Source organism: Penicillium canariense, assembly GCF_028826845.1.
Source record: "Penicillium canariense strain IBT 26290 chromosome Unknown utg000006l_segment0_segment0, whole genome shotgun sequence".
In the NCBI taxonomy this organism is placed as follows: domain Eukaryota; kingdom Fungi; phylum Ascomycota; class Eurotiomycetes; order Eurotiales; family Aspergillaceae; genus Penicillium; species Penicillium canariense.
Window position 1 is genome coordinate 2,914,798 of NW_026622733.1, and position 21,988 is coordinate 2,936,785.

At 48.6% G+C, this 21,988-nt stretch overlaps 9 protein-coding genes across 9 annotated transcripts; 3 read left to right on the forward strand and 6 right to left on the reverse strand.

The window, feature by feature from the left end:
- Positions 1-59: 59 nt before the first annotated feature.
- Positions 60-1,996, reverse strand: N7482_009010 (uncharacterized protein; the record flags this gene model as incomplete). Its single annotated transcript, XM_056691134.1, has 3 exons — positions 60-942; positions 996-1,078; positions 1,109-1,996. 3 exons carry the CDS (start codon positions 1,994-1,996, stop codon positions 60-62), a joined length of 1,854 nt encoding a protein of 617 aa, XP_056540899.1.
- A 203-nt stretch (positions 1,997-2,199) lies between these two features.
- Positions 2,200-2,529, forward strand: N7482_009011 (uncharacterized protein; the record flags this gene model as incomplete). The annotated part of the gene is made up of 1 exon (XM_056691135.1): positions 2,200-2,529. One exon carries the CDS (start codon positions 2,200-2,202, stop codon positions 2,527-2,529), a length of 330 nt encoding a protein of 109 aa, XP_056540900.1.
- Positions 2,530-3,125: 596 nt separating this feature from the next.
- Positions 3,126-5,784, reverse strand: N7482_009012 (GH92 family glycosyl hydrolase; the record flags this gene model as incomplete). The annotated part of the gene is made up of 3 exons (XM_056691136.1): positions 3,126-5,009; positions 5,066-5,157; positions 5,223-5,784. The coding sequence occupies 3 exons, from the start codon at positions 5,782-5,784 to the stop codon at positions 3,126-3,128; spliced, it is 2,538 nt and encodes an 845-aa protein (XP_056540901.1).
- Positions 5,785-6,720: 936 nt separating this feature from the next.
- Positions 6,721-7,725, forward strand: N7482_009013 (M50 family metallopeptidase; the record flags this gene model as incomplete). Its single annotated transcript, XM_056691137.1, has 4 exons — positions 6,721-6,973; positions 7,023-7,330; positions 7,413-7,457; positions 7,516-7,725. 4 exons carry the CDS (start codon positions 6,721-6,723, stop codon positions 7,723-7,725), a joined length of 816 nt encoding a protein of 271 aa, XP_056540902.1.
- Positions 7,726-9,567: 1,842 nt separating this feature from the next.
- N7482_009014 (putative 2-haloalkanoic acid dehalogenase) lies at positions 9,568-10,290 on the reverse strand (the record flags this gene model as incomplete). The annotated part of the gene is made up of 1 exon (XM_056691138.1): positions 9,568-10,290. One exon carries the CDS (start codon positions 10,288-10,290, stop codon positions 9,568-9,570), a length of 723 nt encoding a protein of 240 aa, XP_056540903.1.
- A 762-nt stretch (positions 10,291-11,052) lies between these two features.
- N7482_009015 (aromatic amino acid and leucine permease) lies at positions 11,053-12,738 on the reverse strand (the record flags this gene model as incomplete). The annotated part of the gene is made up of 1 exon (XM_056691139.1): positions 11,053-12,738. The coding sequence occupies one exon, from the start codon at positions 12,736-12,738 to the stop codon at positions 11,053-11,055; it is 1,686 nt and encodes a 561-aa protein (XP_056540904.1).
- Positions 12,739-13,288: 550 nt separating this feature from the next.
- N7482_009016 (NAD(P)/FAD-dependent oxidoreductase) lies at positions 13,289-14,728 on the forward strand (the record flags this gene model as incomplete). Its single annotated transcript, XM_056691140.1, has 1 exon — positions 13,289-14,728. One exon carries the CDS (start codon positions 13,289-13,291, stop codon positions 14,726-14,728), a length of 1,440 nt encoding a protein of 479 aa, XP_056540905.1.
- Positions 14,729-15,495: 767 nt separating this feature from the next.
- On the reverse strand, positions 15,496-16,102 carry aspf34 (cell wall protein PhiA; the record flags this gene model as incomplete). The annotated part of the gene is made up of 2 exons (XM_056691141.1): positions 15,496-15,752; positions 15,811-16,102. 2 exons carry the CDS (start codon positions 16,100-16,102, stop codon positions 15,496-15,498), a joined length of 549 nt encoding a protein of 182 aa, XP_056540906.1.
- A 3,038-nt stretch (positions 16,103-19,140) lies between these two features.
- Positions 19,141-20,958, reverse strand: N7482_009018 (uncharacterized protein; the record flags this gene model as incomplete). Its single annotated transcript, XM_056691142.1, has 4 exons — positions 19,141-19,186; positions 19,245-19,593; positions 19,654-20,754; positions 20,820-20,958. 4 exons carry the CDS (start codon positions 20,956-20,958, stop codon positions 19,141-19,143), a joined length of 1,635 nt encoding a protein of 544 aa, XP_056540907.1.
- Between the last annotated feature and the right edge of the window lie 1,030 nt (positions 20,959-21,988).

The window sequence follows — 21,988 nt, forward strand, 5'->3', positions numbered from 1 at the left end:
TGCTTTCCGTGTCCAAAATTTTACGTCGATAGGTTGCCAGACTAGCATACATTCGTGCGTTATAGGCGTGATACGCATATGTGGACGAATTGGTGTAGAGCCGGGCGTTGAGGTACATTGCCCTCATGCGAGCGGAAGACGACACTAGACACAGCAGCGAGCTCTCCCCAGCGGCCTAGCAACTCTGTCGTGCGATTCACAATTCCACTGGCGTTCCATGTTGTTGTATAACCGCCGATCTCCGCATGCCCATACGCGTATCCCGACAGTCCCATGTGGCCCAAAACCGTCACGGCCGCCTTGATGCCATCGTTCACAACCCAGTCAGTGTTCTGGTCACCAACCCAGTAGAGATTCATGTAGCCGTTGGCTGCCAGCGAGGATGAGCGATGGAAGATAATGGCGTCTGAGAAACTCGACACGCTTTTGGTAAGGGAGTGGTGCAGCTTAGCCCAGTCCCGAGGGAATTCATTGTGGTAAAACAACGGATCCACGCTGCGGTTGGCGAAGCGGGTGTCCGGGAGCACTGGGGTGTATTCGCCGAAGTCACCCATATAACCCGACACATTCGCGCTCCAGACCTGTTCAAGGAGAACATCCGTGAACCAAGAGCGGGCGGCTGGATTAGTTAGATCAATAATTCCTGCTTCGATTCCCGGTCCACTGGAAATAATCGATGTGCTGTTCATTGTCGAGTTTTGAATCATGTAGCCACCGTTGGTGGCCTCCAAGTAGAGATCACGCCGGTAGCCATCCGGCTTGGTGCTCACATTTGCCAGGAACGGGTTGATATAAGACAACGTGCGAACATTATACTCGTTGCGCAGATTTTGCACAAACTCGGGCCAAGTCGGGTAGAGCTCTGAATCATACTCCCAGTTCCACCACAAACGCGAGATATTGAGAGTCATATATGACACGCTCTGGGTGTGAGTGCCAGACCTAATAGAAGTCAGTGAATGAAATTCCCCAAAAGATCGCGAGGACCCTCTTACCAGTCTTGAAGCCACACGGCAGCGATAGGGCACTCTTGTCGGAGTCCCTGCTCGACAATTCCATTGACCTTAGCCTGGCCACCCTAGATTCCGAGGACGGCGCCGGTATCTACCCAAGTCGGGAGTTCGGCCATCCTGCCAGTGTACTCCGTGAGCATTGTAATGCCATTCAGCATACTGCTTGCCTGCATGAAATATCCGTCAACGTTCACTGCGGCATATCGCACGGTCACGGCATCGAGATCACGGAAATCGAAGTTGGTGTAGACAGTGCTCTCCTCCGCGAGGTGGAACACGCGTGCATCGGAAGAGATATATTGCGGCACTGCAGAATAGGTGGTGAATTGATAGCCACCAGCGAAGAAGCTATTTTCACTCTCGAGGTCTGTGGTCGGCTGGTCCCCACGGCCAACTCCTTGTTCCCGCGAAAAGATAGGGACCGATTGATTCTTCAATGACGCGAAAGACGCCTGGGCGCCCAAACCGTAGAAGTCTTCCGATGGCGACGAAAGATAGGTCAAGAACAGCTTGGTGGCAGGGTCAGTGGACGAGTCCGGATTCACGTCAATGTGAAATGCGATGCGGTCTGAAAACTCGGCAGGCGCCCAAAACGCAAGCGAGAAGGCGGCCGACCCATCCCCACAGCCGGAGAGAACGCCCTGAATCACGGCTGCTTGGTTGTTCGCGCTGCCCTGCCACGTCTTCTGCGACGCGCGAGTGATGCGCTGACCCGTGCATTTGCTCCGATCAACCTCGGTAATCTTGAAGTTGCCGCTGGAGTCAATGACTTGATCGGAACCCGCACTAGCACTGAGGAAGGGTTGGTTGGGAATGGTTTCCCAGATGATCTGCTCATCGCGAGTTACCGCGAGATGGTTGGTGCTCTCATCTACCGCGAGGGTGAAGCCACTCCCAAGATTCAAGGGGGCTTGAGCAGCAAGAGATGCTGGGACAGACGACGCAGCGATTGCCGCCCAGATCCACGCCTTTGGTCCCAACATGGCACGCGCGATTGGGTGGTTCGGGCGCGAGGTGACAGTTCGATGGCAGAGAAAAGCCATCAGACAGAAAGCGGCGATTCACTTTCCTTTTAAAGAGCCATTTCACTGCCCGTGGAGTCGGCCGCAGACCCGTACGGTCGCGGGGAATAGTTGGTCCACAAGTAGCTTCATAGTCAGGAACCTCTGCCGCGAAGAGAAGAAGCATGCAACCACCATCCTTCACAGTTTACACTGAAGACCCGATCGGTTCGACGGTCTCTGCGTCTGATGACGATCGGCCCCTGGATGATATCAGTTGGCTGCTTAGCAACGCAGGTGGCGCTATTCGCCCCACAATTGTCGCCCACTCGGCTCGTGTCGACGTCTCCGTTCGGAGAGCTGCCGACCGTTCCTGTGAAACGAATTTCCGGTCCCCAGATTCTCGGCTGGGGAGTTCGTCACTTGGGGCAGGGGAGATGCTGCCTGGTGTGGGGTTGCTGCGCATGGTGAAGAAGGGTTACTTTCGGCATCTGTTTATTCGCGAGATGTGCTGAGAGCGAAAAGATCTGATGGGCCTTCTCGTAGGTCCAATACTCGGCCCGCCTCCTCGTCGGAATTCAAAGTCCCCTCGAGCCGGCGCCGTCTTAGCAGGAGTCAGTGGCGCCCTGAAAACCCTCAGACTGATAAACCCCCGCAATACTGAAGGAAAATTAATGCCTGCTACTAGAGCAATGTGGAGTTGGAGAGATTCCCATGACCATCACGTCTTAAGAGTTACAATGGCAAGCACACTAGCGGTCGCCCGGGATTACTTAGGCTTAGCTCGATGGTGCCTTTTCTCGGAATGGGCACTCATCTGCGAGGGCCTCTTTCATGGTATACACAGGATACATCAAAGACCGGGCCCCTGTAATCAAGACTGAAGAGAGAGTGCATTACTCTCTCCACAATTAACGAGGCCTTCGAATCATTCACCAACGAACTCTTCCTGGCTGGTAAAATATATAGGAGACAGCTGAGATTCTTCGGCTGGGCATAATGAGTATAAATACGGGAAGGCTTTCCAGCAGAGGTATTGAGATGAAAAAAGTCTTGATGCAGGTGCAGACACTGAAAGCCACAGCTTGAATAAAATGATTGGGCCAATGCTCTACCATAGAGGGTTTGTACCCCATGATGTAGGAACATCGCTCATCTCAAATTCGATATTTGTCGCATGAACAATATCACCATGCCGCAAAATGGGCCGAGATATATCTTTCCCGTCCACTTTTAAGTTTTTGATATACGGTTTGGCCGGTGCCCCTGGGGCACTGATGACAAGAACCTTTTCTGGCTGGTTGGCCATGGCACCTCCCGTCGCCGCCCTGCCGGGGAGGCGGATGGATACTTTCTCGAAAAACGGTGTGCCCACAATGTATTCGTCACTTGCTGGGTTGACGGGATAGAATCCGAGAGCGGAAAAAACGTACCATGCGCTCATTTGCCCAAGATCCTCATTGCCACTTAGTCCACCACTAGTGGTGTTGTAGTTGCTCCAGGCAATCTTCCGGATTTCCTCCGCGGCTTGGGATGAAAAGCCAAGCACAGAGTAGAGATAAGGAACATGATGGCTCGGCTCATTGCTATGTTCATTGTGCCCGCCTTGGAAATGTGCATCTAGCTTATGACGCATAGACTCCCGACCACCAAAGAGTTTAGCCAACCCCTTGACATCATGCATCACGTCAAAGGTATAGACCCAGTCATCGCCCTCTGTCCAGCCCCAGGTATTGTTGGCCCATGTGCCGTTCGCATTGCGGGCCTGCATAAACTGAGTGTCATTGTTCCAAAGGTTGACGTAGTTTCGACTTCGGCCCTGGAGCGCCGTGATGATATTCATATCAGCTCCAGCGTGGCCCGCAACCACAGAGCAGGCATAGTCATTAAACGCATAGTCCAAGGTACGACTCGCCGACTCGGACCAACCATCGTTGGGCACCCATCCTTGCTTGATATAAGCGGTGAGCCCCGCACGAGCTTCGTAAGGAGTGCGTGGCTCGCGGTCATAGTAAAGAAGCTCTGTGTCATGATCCGGCGGTGTATACGCATCCTTCTTAACTGCAGCCCAGGCTTTTGCTAGGTCGAAGCCACGGAACCCACGTTCGAGTGCGTTGGCGAGCACTACATCCGCATTTGTAGCAATCATGATGTTTGTTTCGATCAGATTCGCCCACATGGGTAACCACCCAGACCAGTCGAAAATGCGAAGCAAGGTACGCATCATACCATTCACCCGTTCTGGCGCGAAAAGTGTAAGAAGAGAATGCTCCGCCCGGTAGGTGTCCCAGAGGGACCACGACTGATAGTAAGAGTCATCTGCCGTGTGTACCCTGTCCGTGTACCCGGAGTAAAAGACACGGGTTATGTCCTTGCCATTCAAAGATGGTTCTGAAAAGTCACTGGGGTACTGTAATGCGTGAAAAAGGCCGGTATACCAGATGGTGCGAGGATCATGATCCGAATCAGTATCATTGACTCCGTCGATAGTAACGCGGTCGAGTTTCTCGAGCCACTGCTGCTTCACGTTTGCGACAGTGCTCTCAAATGTTGCGTCATTGGGCATCTCAAGAGCCAAATTTGTCCGCGCTTGTTCAATACTGACGTATGAAACGCCAGTCCGTACCTCGACCCTGCGTACGCCCCTCTGAAACTTGACGTAGGCCCCAGTGAAATTCCCATGTCGCTCGTATGCATTGTCGACAACGTCGTTTCCATTGGTGACTCCCACTTCCTCAAAGGGCTCCGAGAAGCGGGAAACAAAATATCCTTTGAAGGATGGTGCATAGTCGGGACCAAGGAGGTAATCCTGTCGCTCAGTGTTGTAGCCGTATATTTCTCGGCTGTCAACGTCGACATGGACATCGCCTGTCCAATTTCGTCGAGAAACTTCGATGAAAACCCAGGGCTGAAGGCGCTGGTGATCAGGAATATCCCCACATTGCTGGAAATCAAATCGGAGGTGCCCTGCATGAGCATTGGCGGAGAGGGCGATCTATATGGGTTTGTTAGGATCATTTTGTTCGGACTTCAGATTCCTTCAGATTTTACTTGGATAGAGCGTTGGTAGGCATCTCCTTCAGAGCCATCGCTGCTTAATGGCTCCGGTTGTATCTCACGTTTTCGCGATCTCCCATTTGTACCTTGGTGGTGATCAGTTCCCTCTACGGGTCGAACCTCCCCTGAAAATATGGAGATGGTGCCATACCTTCTTCCACATTATCCGGCACGGCACCTGCCCCCCCTGGAACTGGACCATCTCCAACTGCCTCTGCTGTGGCATTCCAGTTCCGGTTCACAAGCTGTGTCGCATCAACAAGAACCTCATACACATAGGCCGTGCTATGTTCTTCCTCCTTCCGGAACGCGAGTCCTCGGTTCTGGAAGAGCGGTTGCACTTCTCCCAGTCCGGGGGTCAGCACTACCTGGCCTGCCTCACCCATCCAAATCGCCGGCTGGTGTGTGGCTTGAAAGCCATGTATCAGGCGGTCGCTGTCTCCATAGGGGACCTGCGAGATGAAGTTCTCTCGCGTCTGTGGTGTCCACCGAGTCATACCAAACGGCGGTGCGACCGATGGGATCATGCCACCGTTCCCGTTCGGCGTCATGCCATAGGTGCCAATGAGATGATTGACATATTTGAGCACCCCCGCGTCTTCATGGTACCTGGGTTTGTCACGCTTGCAATCGCTGCCCGTCTGGCCTGCGGCGAGGGTGACGACACTCTCAGCGAGGGCAAGAAGCACTGGCAGAATGATGGCCATCCCCATGGATCCAAATAATTATCACCTCTATCTCATCGGATCTTCGATGCAATTCGGAAAAGGGGGATATAATCCGTCGCGATGGTCTCTGAGTCGCGTCCTGGAGAGAGACGAGGCTGATGGAACGGTGAATGTTGATCCAAGTTATCTCCGTATCTCGCCAAACCTCTTATTCTCCGCCGGACGAGGCACAGGCTTCCAGGAAATACCCCTGGCCCAAAGCTTGCAGGCGTGGGGGTGTATATCGGGTGTAACGTTGGAGTGTGGATCCCTGGTGGTTGTTTTGCGGGGTTGGAGCAAGCCAGGGAAAGGTCAGGGGAGGAATGTCGGCCCAGCCATGGACGCGGCACACCCTCACCGGCCTGACTGCCCGGTAACTCTCATTGAGAGTTGAGCAAACTGCCTGTGATGGTCTATCAAGATTCGTTTGATTGAACTTCAAGCCGATACCTGTGAATTATATTCAGGTTCAGGTTTCGGGGCAAGTTTAACGGTCGGGACGAAAGTTTAAGGGGTAGATATATATAGACCCATGGGTAGGTACTCCATGTAGCACATCAACTTTGATTCGGTACGGATCAAAACAGATGGCCAGCTGCCTAAAAGCCCTGCGCGACCGAGCCGCCAAAAGACGGCATGACAGAACAGTATTTCTTTGGTAGCCATGATTGGAAAGACTGTGCGCAGTTCAAACCAAGGACAGTCAGGCTGGGTGTTGGGCAGGGTGGGCGAACCCCCGCCTCCGACGCTAAAAATAGTGTGGCCAGCCACACACACTAAGCCCTTTGTGGTAGTGCGCCACACACTAACAACTGGCATTCGCGTCCATTCCGCGCGTACAGCAGGAGGACAAGTTCCAACCACAATATTAAACCAGCATCGACCACTCATCCGCCCATCTCCCAAACTTTGCCATCCCCTAGGGCTCATTTCCTCATCAACATGCCGGCTCTGTATGCGGGTTTGACTGGCCGGGCCGTCGAAATGGCCCCGCATCTAGCTAAACGCAGTCTGACAGTGAACCATACCCAGGCGGTCACGCTGGGAATTATGGCCGTCTATGTGGTTGTGATCGCGCTGCTATGGAATCTACCATACGTTCGCTGGTCGCTGTGGCCGTTCAAGGTAAATCACACTCCTCCCCAAACCACGAACCAAAAGTGGATGCCTGGAGTTAACAAGAACCAAGATGCTGGTCATCGCCTTTCATGAATTTGGGCATGCGATTACAGCGTGTTGCACAGGTGGTAAAGTCAAGTCGATCTCGCTCGACCCCCATGAGGGTGGCGTGACCCACATGCAAGGCGGCATCAGCGCCATTACTCTGCCCGCGGGTTATCTGGGCTCCTCTATTATCGGTGCACTGTTGATCTTTGCGGGATTTGACATTGTTGCCAGCAAGGTGGCAAGCATAGTCCTCGGCGTCTGCTTTCTCCTGACTATATGGTGGGCTCGGAAAGATTGGTTGACTATCCTTACAATCCTCCTCGCGGTCGGTCTGCTGGTGGCATGCTGGTTCATCGCCCATGGTGAAGCCCTAAGATGGGTTGTGGTAAGTTCTGGAACCGGAGAACGATTCTTCTGAAATGCTTTTACATCCCTGTGGGAAGACCGTCTCTAACTAGGCTCAACAGCTTTTCATTGGCGTCATGTCTGCCCTCTACAGTGTTTGGGATATTGTAAGTCTCCATCATCTTACTGTTGTCTCTGACATCAAGAGATTGATTGATTTCTCAGTGCGATGATCTTATCCTGCGTAAAGTAAACACGTCGGATGCAAGCGTTTTTGCCCAGAGGTATGGAGGATCTTCTCAATGCTGGGGTGTGGTTTGGTCTATTATCTCGCTCCTCTTCATGGCAGTCGGTATCATTGGTGGAATCGCGGCCTTCTCTGAATCATTCAGCCAGCAGGAGAGTGACTCTAAGCATTTCATCCCCACTTTATGAAAGCACATTGGATCGAATGTGATGTCACTGAATGAGCGCAATGCATTACTCTAGTCTATTTTGCGTTTATATGGGTTGGGAGTGAAATAATACTTCATTTATAGGAATGATAGATGTACAGGCGCATGGAACTAGAAATTTGGGCTAAAATGAACCAGATTCAGCAGCTTTCAAGTAATAACATGCAGTAAACATAGGTAACTACTTCTAATAGTACACACGGGAGTTTATTACAGATCTTGCCCTGAGTTAAAAGGAGTCCGTTCGAGTTGACATTGAACCCATCAAAGTTTGCAAAATTGAAGACGAACAAGCTTCTCTGATCGAGTATTCATGCCGTTCTATTGAACATGGCCCTGTTCAGCCGCTAGCGGCTGATTTCATCATGCAATAGTCAAGATGATAGCTCGAATTCGAGTTTCCAACCCATTTCTATCAACGAAGAATACTCAGTCACATATGCGTCCTACTCAATGTACGATGGGGAGAGAAAGGCATACTGGAAGGGATGCGAGGTACCGCTGCTACCAATACAACAAAGGCCAAGACACCTAAGAACGCAAATATGGGTCTCGCCATCCAGCGCGGCAGGAACCATATAGCTGTGTTTGTGCTACAGATGTGGGAGACTGTGAGTGATACTTGCGAAGCCACCACTGAGGCCCAAATCCAAGAATAAAATATATTAGGATCAACATGCATTCCATGGGATGACTTACATAATAAAAGCTTAAGCTGCATCTAAAATACTCACGCCACGGATATACCTTTAGGGCAGGTATTGGTCTTTAATTCCAACGCAACGGTGGGACTTCACCCAGACTCAGTATTATTCCGACTAGTTACATTTTAATAAAACACAGATTTGAAGGTGTCATGTGCGCTTAAGCGCACATGACTTCATACTTGACCGTCTTATCGATTATGTTAGATAATAGCCAAATAATATCTAGTTTGGTTGATAGAAAAGGCTATTAATATATGGTCTATATGTATTCATGATGAATAAGATCAAGTGAAATCAACATCAGGATGGAAGATTAATTGAGAAGAAAGGAGTATTCAGTACAGCCGACACGCGGCGGTTATAGTACAATGCGCGAGTCCATTATCAGTTCACCATAGACTGCCCCATCGAGTTGAACGCTGCCGCCTTGATAATCGATTGCTGGCCCGATAATGTATTCCCGATGGGGTGCATCACTATGCTTCATGTCGCGAGATTCGTAATAGATTGCATTCTGGTGCGTGTGTATGGAGAGCTGGAGTTCTTCTTGGCCTCGATCGGACTCACAACTATCGGCGGATTGATGCTACACATTTTCGTCATAACACGCCGTGGAGCTACTACACATGATAAATTTGGATTTCGCTAGTGGAAATATGCTTGTCAGCTGAATGCATGTCTTGAAACAGGCTCCTTCGACGAATTTCTTGGCGTTCTAGCAGGTCTTTATACAGGCAAATCTTTGGTTACGCTGTTAGTGACATGGTCATGGTTGGGGCCGAAGAAACTGAGAATCCCATCATTACAAACCGCCATCCGTTGCGATTTCCGGCAAATTGCAATCTTCATTGTCGTAATTTCGCTCTTGTTCAGCCCTTACGTGTTATCGCGAGATCACCGGCGGCTAAACGCCATGAAAGCGGGTGCAACTGGGGCAAGTGCAAATCAATTGCTGTTGCTATTGAGAATGGCGGAACTAACATACTACTCTAGATCTTGAATGTGGTTATACAAGATTCACGCAATTTTTACCGCACCTTTCTAATTACACAAGCTAGTTTCAACTAGGCTATGGGCGTCAATATTTTGAGGGACCCTTTTGTATAGAATGGAAACTAAGCTGAGGCGGCCACGATCTGCTCAGCCATTTCGGGCAATGTGTCTGCAAGCACATCCATGCTGGAATCAAAGATCTCAGAGCAAGGCTCTTTCTCATAAATGGTGCAATACGCACCCCGGAACCCGACTTTGGTAGCCGCAGAGACATCCCACATATGCGCCGCTGCAAACCACTTCTCATCATCAGAGGAGATTCTATCAAGCGCAGGTTTGTATGCTGCTAGTGCAGGCTTAGCGATTCCTTGCACGTCACAGGTAATTAGGTTTCCAGCCGGCATACTCACGCCGGCGCGGTCGAAATAACCTTGGACTCGTTTGCTGTCGCCGGTTGTGAGGCACCAGATGGTGAAACCGGCACTCCTTAATGTACGAAAACACTCTTCTGTCCCGGGCCGCAACTCCAATTCAGAATATCCTTGAACGCATTGATCTCTTTCGAGATCGGTGGCAAAGTCTCTAGGCTGTTGAATACCTGCCATATAGAGAGTGCGGTAGAATATGGCACCAAGTACGTCTCTGTATGGCCGGTAGCGCTCAGAGATCGATAGGAACGTGAACTCGAGCTCAGCCGCAGTCATCCAACTGAATCCGAAAAATGATGGTGTGATGTTTTTGGCGATAAGCTTTTTCCCCATAACGCAATTGATAGTTTCGTAAAATGCATCGAAAGAGACGCAGGTCCCCACAACATCAAACACGACATGCTTTTGTCGCGCCATATGGGTTAAGTTCTCTGCTTCTCTAAATTATCCCAGGAGGGGATAAAACGAGTCCAGCTCAGAAACTAACACACCTGAGTAGCCGAAAATGCGATGCCGTTGACAAAGGGCGATTGTAGGAGTTTATTGTAGCTTTGCAAACGTTCCTTCTGGGCTTGAACGCCTTCAAGTCTTCCTATTAAATTCAGCCAGTGTCTCCGGTGGTCTGGGTTTCTTCGGAAATCAACGTGATAAGCAGCTTCCGCCCCGCACCGGCAATTCCGCTGGCTGCTTTTATCTCGAAACTTCCTGATTAGGATACCTCGGGCCGGTGCATGTCTATTGGTCAGTAAAAAATAGCCCCACAGTGTTACACACAATCATTTTCTTCAGTGTTCTCTGCAGACTACCTGTATAGTGCTCACACTCTATCTCATTTTAATGCATTGAGCAATGTTGGCAGCCATTTCTACTTTGCACAAGCACAAGACGTCAGCGACCGTGTTTGGCTCAACGCCGGTCCATAGCTTTTCTCGTCGGCTTCCCCCTTCTCCTCTCTCGGTCTGCTCTCTTCTTGACATTGTCGTCAGCATCGACTCTCCATAGGAAGATAAAGATATCACTTGATTGACCCTGCTATTTTCAATGAAAAGTACTGTATCTCAAGATTGAATCCTACACCTACGTTTCATGCGAAAACCCCAGCAATCCAAAGTATTAAGATAATTCAAGCAAAAATCTAAGTTCACATTGTTTGATCAATAATAACCAAGAATATTGCTCTTATGACCACAGAATATTTAGTCTTTGGAGGCCTTTCTGGCGCTTGGTCTCCGGCTCAGGGTTGTTCCGGAAGTTTTCAATGAACGGCCGGATTGGAATTTCCTCCAGAGGTAGCATCCTTGTTTTCATAGTGAGCTTGTAGCCAGCATAGACCACAAGAATGAGAGGCAAGTTAAGATAGGAGGAGATGAATGTCTCCGTGCTCCAGTGTCCCTTGATAAACGTGCTGAATCCACCAGTAATAAAAAGAAGAAGAAAAATGGCCAACGATGCCCAGGTAGTATATGGCTGCAATGGGGCTGCCCATGGAAGTTCTTTATGGCGGTCGATACGCTGCTTCTTGCAACCGTATAGAAACCTCAAATAAACAACACATATGCAGATCCAGTTGACCAGTGTAGATATTGACACGATATCCTGAAGCCACGTAAATACCGTGCTTGCGGAGCTCGAGAGGGTCATGTAGCCCAGGGCCATGAAAAATCCGAAGAATACCACGGCAACATAAGGTATTCCCATGCGGTTGGTTCGCTTAAATACAGCAGGCGCATGTCCGTGAACTGCCATACCGAACAGGATCCTGGAACCTCCTAACATGCTAGAATTTCCAGAGGACCAAGCCGATGTTAGAACCACGGCATTGATTATGGACGGAACCACCTTGATGCCGGCATTTCGAGCTGCTATAACGAATGGCGATTGAGAGGCTGTACTTGTGGAGCTCAGGAGATCGGAGTCATTTGATGGCACGACCAACCCGACCATAAAAATGGAGAGGACATAGAACAAAAAGATTCGGATAAATATGCGTCTTGCGGCCATCGGAATTGCTCTGCGAGGATTTTTCGTCTCTGCAGCTGCCACTGTTATGTTCTCAATTCCCGAGTAAGCATATAGGGCGTTGTTGAAGGTCTTCCAGAAGCCTAAAAATCTCCCAAGGGATCCTGAAATGCCCAAGTACTGAACAAAGGGTCCAGGGTTTGACCAATAGCTGAACCCAGTCGCGACATGATTCGGTCCTCCACCGCAGGTTATTACCAAAGCCATAATATTGATCCCCACAATAAGCATTATCTTCAACATTGAAAAGGCGAACTCGAGCTCTCCATAGATTCGGACAAAGAGCAGTGCAGTAACAATCATCAAGATTGCAAATACGGTGATCCAAATCGCGTTGTTGACTGTAGCCCAAAACTCAATGATAACGGCGGCAGCAACAATCTCCGCTGGTATGGAGACCGCATAGGAATATACTTGGTTCCAACCATTAGCAAATGCCAATGCAGGGTCACAGAAAATCTCTGCATAACGAATAACCCCGCCATTGAGAGGAGCCAAGGCACCCATCTCTCCAACACCAAAAACCACGCTTGACACAGCAAGCCCAATGATTGAGTACGCGAGAAAAGCGCCGAGGGGACCAGCGGTTGCGATCGCCCGACCAGAACCCAAGAATAATCCTGTGCCAATTGTGCCCGCCAGGGCGATCATTTGAATGTGTCGTTGGTGAAGCCCTTGTTTGAATATGTGGACTTCTTCAAGCTGTGCAGTGGCAGCTTCCAAATCATCACTGTGGGCCTTAGCATCCTGGTCGGTGGTGACCTGGCTTTTTTCATGTTTGCTGTTGGAGGACCCAGGGGGTAGCGAGGTGTCGGTTTTTGCGTGAATGCTGCTCGAAGAGATCATGGCAGATGTATAGGTAAAGGAACTGAAAGGCAACGTTGCCAGTGGAAACTCAGACTTTGGTAGTCACTTTGTATTTTGGGGAGGTGGGGAGGGGGAATGGTTTGCTTTTGATTCAGCAGCTCGCTCCGATGCAGCAGAGCTCCGCCAGTTAGCTGTGTCTAATTAGAAATAAATAGAAGTTGCGTGCCCAAGCCGACCGGAACACCACCTTTACCGGCAGTTATCGATACCTTCCACGGCATCACATAGTCAATGCTTATCATGCTATCAAATTACAGGTCTCAAAACCAAAGTTGTCGCCGTATCTTGTGGGGAAATGAGATAAGAACCTTGTCCGGCAAACCGTGGGTGGGACCGGGTCCAAGACAACCAACCCGGTGGCTGTAAAACAAAGCAGCCGGTCCGGCGGAGAACGTACCACTCTTGATTTATCAATTGATACTAGGCGAAAAAAAATGACTGATTTTTAAAAATGAGTTTTCTTGCCGCCACTTTTTAATACGGTGTTCATCTTGGCCTTTAGCCCGTCAGGCTCTGCAAGAAGAAAGCAATGGCGCACCATCCCCAATGTTTCCCCGTGGATAATCCGACGGGATCTTTCTGGCAGGCGGAGGAACATGTACTCAGTCACCATCGCTCAACAGAGGAGCTGCTACCTCATAGTGATATCGTCATCATTGGTGCTGGATACGCTGGAGTCGGCACGGCCTACCATCTTGCCCAGGAAGCGGACGATCGAATTGGGTCAATTACCATTCTGGAAGCTCGGGCGGCTTGTTCTGGAGCGACTGGACGCAATGGTGGTCATCTACGTCCCGATTTATACGGTCACATCCCGACGTATATTGGCCGCGCGGGCTCAAGGGCCGGCGCTGAGATTGCAGAGTTTGAAATTGCTCACATCCGAGCGCTCAAAAAGTTTATTGAGGAGGAGAAAATTGATTGCGATCTGACGGTATCGAGAAGCATCGATGTGTGGTGCAACGAGGAAGCAGCAAAGAAGGCAAAAGAAGTCTATGATTTCATGGTGGCCAAGGGGTTTGAATACATGGATGATGTCATCTTTTACACTGGCGAAAATGTTGAAGGAGTAAGTACACATTACAACGGTCAGAATTATCAAACTAACCTATACCAGATCTGTGGTGTCAAGGGCGCTATTGCTTGTGCATCATTTACTGCCGCAACAATGTGGCCATACAAATTTGTGATGCATTTGCTTCAGAAATTAGTGGCAGGAAATAGGATCAATCTTCAAACCCAAACACCAGTGAATTCAATCGAGACCGATCCTACTGGTGGTTTCTTAGTTCAAACTCCACGAGGACAAATTCACACATACAAAGTTATTCACGCGAATAACGCGTATGTCTCTGGTCTTCTTCCTGAGTACAACAGGAATATTGTTCCCTGCAAAGGGATATGCTGTCGGATTACCGTGCCAGAAGGGGTGAAACCTCCACTCTTGAACAACTCCTACATTCATCGGACCGATGATAATACACTCTCATATCTGATTCCTCGAGCGGATGGGAGTATCGTTGTCGGGGGCGCAGCCGCCAAGTTCAAATCCTTTAAGGAACAATGGTATAACAACGTGGATGACAGCATTTTGATCGACGCAGCAAAGAATTACTACGACGGTTACATGCAGCGAACCTTCAACGGATGGGAAAATACGGGCGCAAAGGTGGACTCGATCTGGTCTGGTGTGATGGGTTATTCATACGACTCGAATCCTCACATCGGTCATATTCCCAGAAAAGACAATCAGTTCATCATTGCCGGCTTCAATGGTCATGGAATGCCGGTTATATGGCTTGCAGCTAGGGAGCTTGCGCGAATGATCAGTCATGGGATCCCTTTCGAAGACACAACTATGCCAGGGCTTTTTAAGACCTCGCAGTTTCGTATAGATCGGGCAATGAATGGTCGGGAAGAGGATGGTGATATTCTCAGCACTGGAAAATTCCTAGCCACGAAGCCGTGAAATATATAGGTAATGGGAGACAAACATACCAAGCGTACTTCCGAATTCAACCTCTATTTTTACAAAATGACGACTTGTCCTATTTAGGGATCAATAAAGGATGTGCTGGATCAACTTAATAGGTATCAGCATGTGATCGGGAATGCTACTAGGTATGAAAGGACCTCCCATTATACCGTCATGTGACCAGATGGTTTAATCCCTTGTGGTCACAAGGCGATTGCAGCATCAGCACAAGGTGGCCGGGTAGGTCTGTACAGCCTACGGGTGGACTGACTACTAATAAGCACTAGAAGATGATCCTTCCTATACCATCTTGGGCCTGAATATATATATCCTCTTATAAGAGAGTTAAAGATAAGATTAAGAAGCTAAATACTATAATTAACAGGAATTTACCAATCTGCTACTCCCCGAAGAGATCTAAGATCTATATATATCCATAACAAATAAGATTAAGCGGAATCAGAATCAGGATAAAATCATCGATTGATAAAGGAAGAAAACAGGAAAAGCTGTTAAGAGCGGCCCATAGGTCTTCAGACGCCACACACCATTCCCTTTGGGGGACGCTGCCGGCCTCTGAAGCCCTGAGATCCCTAGCTAGATCCCCGGCAATGCCGAAGTCTCGTGGATTGCTGGCCGCTAGCCTTCACCCGAACGTCTTCATCTTTCCCCCGTTCCCCTATTCTCTGCGTATAGCAGACTCTCTGATGCTATCAACAATATGCGTCTCAATAACAGAAAAGCAAGCTAAGTTGCTCGGTTTACTGAGTATACAAACAGCCATTAGGCGTGGAAGTCTCGATAGCACGAGCGGCAATGCCGACACAGTTGCTATTTCCACCCGGGTGGGCCACACCGGTGGATGCCCAGATGGACCAGGAGCCGCCAATGCTGTTGGGGCAGGCAATGAGATCACTGCCAGCGAACTGGAGGTGTTCGTCCTTGATGGCCCAGCCCACTCGCTCAGCATTCATCGGGGCCGGTTGAGCACCTGTGGTGTATCCAATCTTTCCCTGGCCTATCCAAGCGTCAGTGCAAGTGTTCCTGGTAAAAGTTAGAGGCTGTTCAAGACATACCCATTCCGGAACGATCAACGTAGAGCTCTTGGGGAGTAGCGGATTCGTCGTAAAGGTAGAGAGCCTCATTGTTGAGGTAGAAAGTAGCAATTTGTTCTTTGGGGCGGGCACAGCTGGCATTCTGGGAGGACAGACCAGCGAAGATGCTGCTCTTGGCGGCATTGAAGCTGGCATACTGAACATTTGAGCCCGAATGAATTGTGATGACGTTGAAAGTGTTGGACTCGATGGCCGGGAGAGCCGCTGCTGTGGCCGCAAGCGACACAGACAAAACAACGTTCTTGATCTGCATGTTGGCGATTGGAGTTGAGGGAAATTGGTTTCTTGCAAGATAGATTGAGGCTAAATAATCTGAAGGAAATTAGTGAAGTGGCTCGAAATATTTACCTCATATTTATACTTTTTCTAGGTCCCCTTTTTCGACGTGCATTAAGAGGTACGGCATGTTTGACAATGATGCAACCGTGGATGTTGTCTCAGGCATTGACGTCTAATATGGCCGACAGAAATACAGGAGGCCGATCCTACCTAATGAACTATTATTAGTTAAGCAGTGGACTCCTATGAATTATGGCGGATAATGCTCCACTTCCACATAAGGTAATGATGTGAAGCATCTTGTCGGCGAAGGTTCAAGACCCGTACGTATATACACCGTTTTACTGCTCAATCATCTTGTCGACACGTGAGAAAGGAGTATCAGTCATGTCCTGTTTGTAGATCTTTTCTCAGGGCGGATATCGCCAATTTTAGGTCATAAAATTAGTCCCTGCCGTGATTGGGTTTGATTCGGAACGAGCGGGTGGCCCGGAGAGACACATGTGGAGCTCTTGCCGCCCAGGATCTCTTAGCTAGTAATCGATAACTAGGACTAGTGAATTTTAATAGCGGCTAATGACTGCCGGCCCTACTCGACTAGCTTTGATGGTGGCTGATAAGTTTAGGCCCTACGAGCTAGATAGTATTGTTTGTTTTGATGTTTTGTTAGGCAGCTATCTGAGGGGTTCTTGGGATGAATCTCCATACTCGACTCGTATTGACCACCTAGCTACTAACTAGATTTAGTTAGTCTCTTGGTGCATATATCAGTCATCTGACCACTTCCCTACTCACTTTAACAGTTGGGCTAATCGTTACTAGTCACAGTCTTCCACCGTTCTCCACTTCAAGAACGACCATTGATGCATTTGATCATTTGGTATGATAAAAGAATCATTGATGTGTCACACTATGCATATGACTTTATTCTAGCATCTCCAAGTCACCTTTTGCTGTTTTTGGTGTGAATGCTTGAATAATTCCCAGGCAAAAATGAGCTCCTAAATCAGGGACAAAAAGCCACTGACAATCTATACTCTGGAGGGGCTTGAGGAAACTTTTGAAATTGGTCACTGAAAAAAAAGATAGTCTCTGACTTTTCCTTTCTTTTACGGCAGTAAATCGGGACTCTTTACCTGACCCCACCGAAAATCAAGATATTAAGCTGATTTAGGACGCTCCATTATTCACTGAATCTTTTCACGTTAACCATCGCTGAAAATTTTCATAACATAAGAAAAATGCTAGTCATTGGTCGGTATCCCCAATGGAAGATTTGTATGATCGACTAGTTATAATAGCTCGAAGTAAATTCCTCGATCTGAATATGTAGTGAAAAGAACACTGTTAATTGCAAAGCGGATGCCGCCCGACGATTGTAAAGTCTGCCTACAACTACGGCTTGTTAGCCATCTCACCTCGGGAAATGGGAATGATTGTTGGTCCATTCTCCATGGGAAAAAAATTTACCCTTGGTAAATCACAAAGGCAATAGGATTCGAACATATTAATGCGCAGCTCAAGGCGGTCCTACATTATGCTGCTGGTTCTATATCTGCTATCTTGCCCTCTAACATATCTGACCGGTAAAACTTGTGTATGCCATTTGTATCAGTACATTGACCTTTTTTATTATCGGTTACGCGATAATAATCGGTCTCAAGGGCCAACGGAATTTCCACACTGGACCCAGGGTTTTCGCGATCATTCTTACATGTACAGTGGCGTTCCCTAAGTTTTCGACTACGTTTGCTCTACCGCCTAGCCTTTCCGCCCTCAGTGGGGGCTTTACACGTCTAGAAACGGCCGTTAAGAGATTTAAGATTATTTAATCTTGATAAATTCTACTTTGAGTGTGACTTCAGCTCAGGCTACAAGCTAAGAAAGCTATTACTTCTTCACTTTAGTTGTTTCGTTGAACGTACCTGGTTCTTCCAGCCGGCTCCTTTGTAACAGCTTCATGTGCACTAAACAACTTGGCGCCCTCAAATTGCCATGCTGTCGGAGAAGCGTTCAATGCTTGCCTTGATAATACAGGAGGCATTATTGGCAGTTATATATATCTGGATGGTGAGAGTCTACCTACCCTGCGGGCTTTGGTGTGACGATCAAATAGTATGGAAAGCTCCGATATAGAAGGTTCCGGCATGTCGTAGTTAAAAGAGAGCTTATCTCTATCTTTCTCTCTTCTGTTTCCTTCCTTAGATTCAATTTTTTCGTTGAATAGACTCTTCTTCTTAATAACTTGCTAAGTATATTCAAAGTTGAGAATAATCGGTGAACGGATGCAACGCAGCACAAGATATAACCGATGGTGAGGGAAGCTCTAGTCCAGACCTTGCTACACAGAATCTTCAGAAAAAGTGCAAATGGGTTGAAACTACGCCGTACACAACACCGCTGCATAGAACGACCACGGTGGAATACTTTGCTCAAAGGACAGCTAGGACTGATTCGGACCCAACTGTTCCAACATTAGCTTCAGGCTTTTTGATTCACTGCCATATCATGGGCCCTCCTAATGAGCTATGCTAAACCTGTAAACATCAAAAGAAGTACCTATTCACTGGTACCGTATGTCGCGTGACTGCCTCAATCCTAACATAGAGTCTCTCCGTGAATACGAAGATAGTTCTCATCTCGAGTTTTCTTTCTGGGTAATGACGTTTTTTTAGCGAAAGTGCGTACGATCGGATGGACCCTTGATCAAGGTAGAAATATATTGCAGTAAACAAGGTTAATCAGAACAACTATCGTACAGTTACTCCAACAACGGCGCTTGCTTATCTTCCCACTAGACTAGGGGAACCTGAATATTTGTAACAATAATGATATTCTCGTAGATGACGCAAGCAGATAAGCAGAAGTGTGCTCTTCCGGGTCAGAGAAATAAGAATTCGAAAGGAATGGAATACAGTCAGAATACTGTAAGGTGGCAAGTTGGCAGTGAGCAATATTGAGCTAGGGTGTGTCCACGGCGTACAGCTCCCAAGATTATTCAAATCAAGTTGATTAAACGGGGACCGGGATCTTAGTGTCCTCCACTGCTCCGTTATTTCTAAGCACTGAGTTTTAGCGATTCATGATCGATCAAAGGTGGGAGGCAACATGCTTACGTTACCTTGCCAAAGTTCTCCCGGTCGACATCGTCAACACCGTCGATAACATGTTTGGTGGAGCGGCGAGCATTGAGCCATGGCCCCTTGAAAACATTGTCTACTTCCTCGACACTCAGACCCGAAAGCTCAGGAACCATCAGGTACACGTAGCAGAGGGCAGTAAAACACCAGCCCGCAAAGAAGAGAAAGGCGCCCCAGTTGTTCATGTCGCTAAGGATTGACGGCATGCCGAACGTCAAACCGTAGCTGAAAGCCCAGTGGAAAGTCTGGCTCAGGGCACCACCAAAGGAGCGGATCCGGTTAGGCCAGACTTCACCACCGAAAATGTAGGGGAGCATGCAAAGCCCTGCGTGAATTGATTAAAATTGATCAGAGGAGACAAGCATTCACAAACGGAAAGACTTACCAACGTAGTATCCAAATGCGTGAATAAAGATTGCAGCGATAGCGGCTGTCGATGCAGCATTGGAGGGGTTGCCGTCTTGCTTATACTTGATGAAGACGCCGATATAGATATCGGAGATCATCTGGGTGATGACGCCGATAAAAAGCGATCTTCGACGACCAAGAGCATCGATGAAAAAGAAGGAGGCAATGATGGCAATAAAAAATTTGGCCATGCCATACATACCACTGATGAACATCTTTTCCGACGTATTTCCCTTCGCCACTCCAATGATCTCAAGGATAGGCATAAGATAGGAAGTGACAGCATTCGCTCCAGACAGTTGCGCAAGTCCGTACGAGATCACAGTTTGTATCACGCGGCGCACGTTAGAGGAAGATGTGAATGTCTCTTTCACAACACTGGTTAAGTTTGCCAGATAAGTCTTCTTTTCTCCATTTGTCAGGGAGTTAATAGACTGTTCGATGTCACTGAGTTCTGCCTGGACACGAGGATGGTCCTCGGGCAAGCCACGCAGCCTGGTGAGGGTTTTGATCGCATCAGCCCTGCGACCAACCATCATGAGCCACCTGGGCGATTCACAGAGATAGAAACTGGCGATGATCCACAGCGCTATGAAGATGCATGGTGCAAACCATACAATCTGGTACTGGAGTCTGTTCGCAGCATGATGGAGAAACAAGCCATACACACAAAATATAGACACGAACAATCCTGTAGCCATGGCGACAACGAACCAGCTTGTGAGGAGACCGCGTATTTCCGCTGGGGCGATTTCGACAATCGACATGGGGCCTGTCACAGAAAGAGCGCCAATCCCCAACCCCGAAATAATGCGCGCTGCCCAAAGAGTCGGCAAGTTTGTGGCAAAAATGGCAACAATTTGTCCGATGATCCAGACGGTCTGGTAGAGACGGAATGACCACAGGCGACCAATCAAGTCGTTCAGAAGGAAGGAGGATGCAGCGCCGGCCGCCATGCCAATAAAAACCAAGGAGACAAAGTTTCGGATCTGCGACGCATTCGCCCCGGAAGTGATGTGGAAATGGTTCTGGAAACCCGGCAGCGAAGGGACAACGGCGGATGAGCCTTGATCCCAGGCTTTAACAAAGGATGAGCAACCATATCGCCCCGGAACAAGAAGAGGTAGGGGAAGCTGAACTCACACATCGGAACCGCAGACATAGCATAAAGGATTGCAGAAAGAATCAAGCTGCCATTGTAGATGACTTCACGGGGCGCCAGTCTGATTACTTCACGATACTTCCCCAGAGGGGATCGGGCATAAGCCTCTTTGAAGCCCATCTTTGCTGGCAGAATATACTGTTGCTGAGCGGATTAGAGCTAGGTTTATTTCTTTTTGTTGGACGGGCTTGTAGAATTATTCAATAAAGGCAGAGAAACGAGATAGTTAAAAGGTTTCGAGAGTCAACGGTGAGACGTTGCCTATCTCAGGTGCTTTGACGTCTCTTCACGTCTATCGTGCCACTCCGGGGAACTCGTAGCAATTAAGTTCAAGCCTTATCTCGTCACCTCCACATTTTCGTGCCCATGAGTGGAGTGCACAGACTCCACTATGGTCTACTAAGCACTACTCGGGTTCTGCCGTCCTAGTGCAGATTTGTTATTGGGGACCTCGGAAGAACCCGGCTAGTGTATTAGAGTTTGACGCTAATCCGGAAGACACCGGGCAGTCTGGATCCCCTGTTCCCGCTACAGGGGTCCCAAGGGACATCGAGCGGTCAGTCAAAAATTTGCCACCCCTATTCGAATTGCTCCGGAGCGCCAAGTTGCCAAGCTTACAGTAATACCGGTATGCGGCGAAACGCTTCGAGAATTCCAGCGCTTGAATGCCCTACAGTAGAAGGGCGTGGGCACGATATTAAACGCCTTACTTGGGCCGAACGGCGTTGAAATTGGACGTGCAAGAACTGGAGTCAGATTGCGTTTACCAATGAAGCGTATATTTATCTGACTGGCACCGCAGTCTGTACGTTCGCCGATTTCCTGATGAGATTTATCATCCTACTATGGTTCTAGTACAACGTAATCTTATAAATCCGGGATGTTTTGGGGATCTTTTGCTAGTAGTTGAAAGGGTCCATTTAAATTCTAGGAAAAATGATAGGGACCGATGAATTCGGCAAGATTTTGACTATAAACCTTAGCGTTCATATACTATCAACTTGATGATAGGTCAGATTGAACCACTCTTGATGCAAGATGGTGCGAGATGCCACTGGTCAAGATCTACACGCGCGGAGCTAGAGAGATAGCAGATTGAATGCACTGATCACCCGCTATATTCGCCTGATCTTAATCCGATTAAGAACGT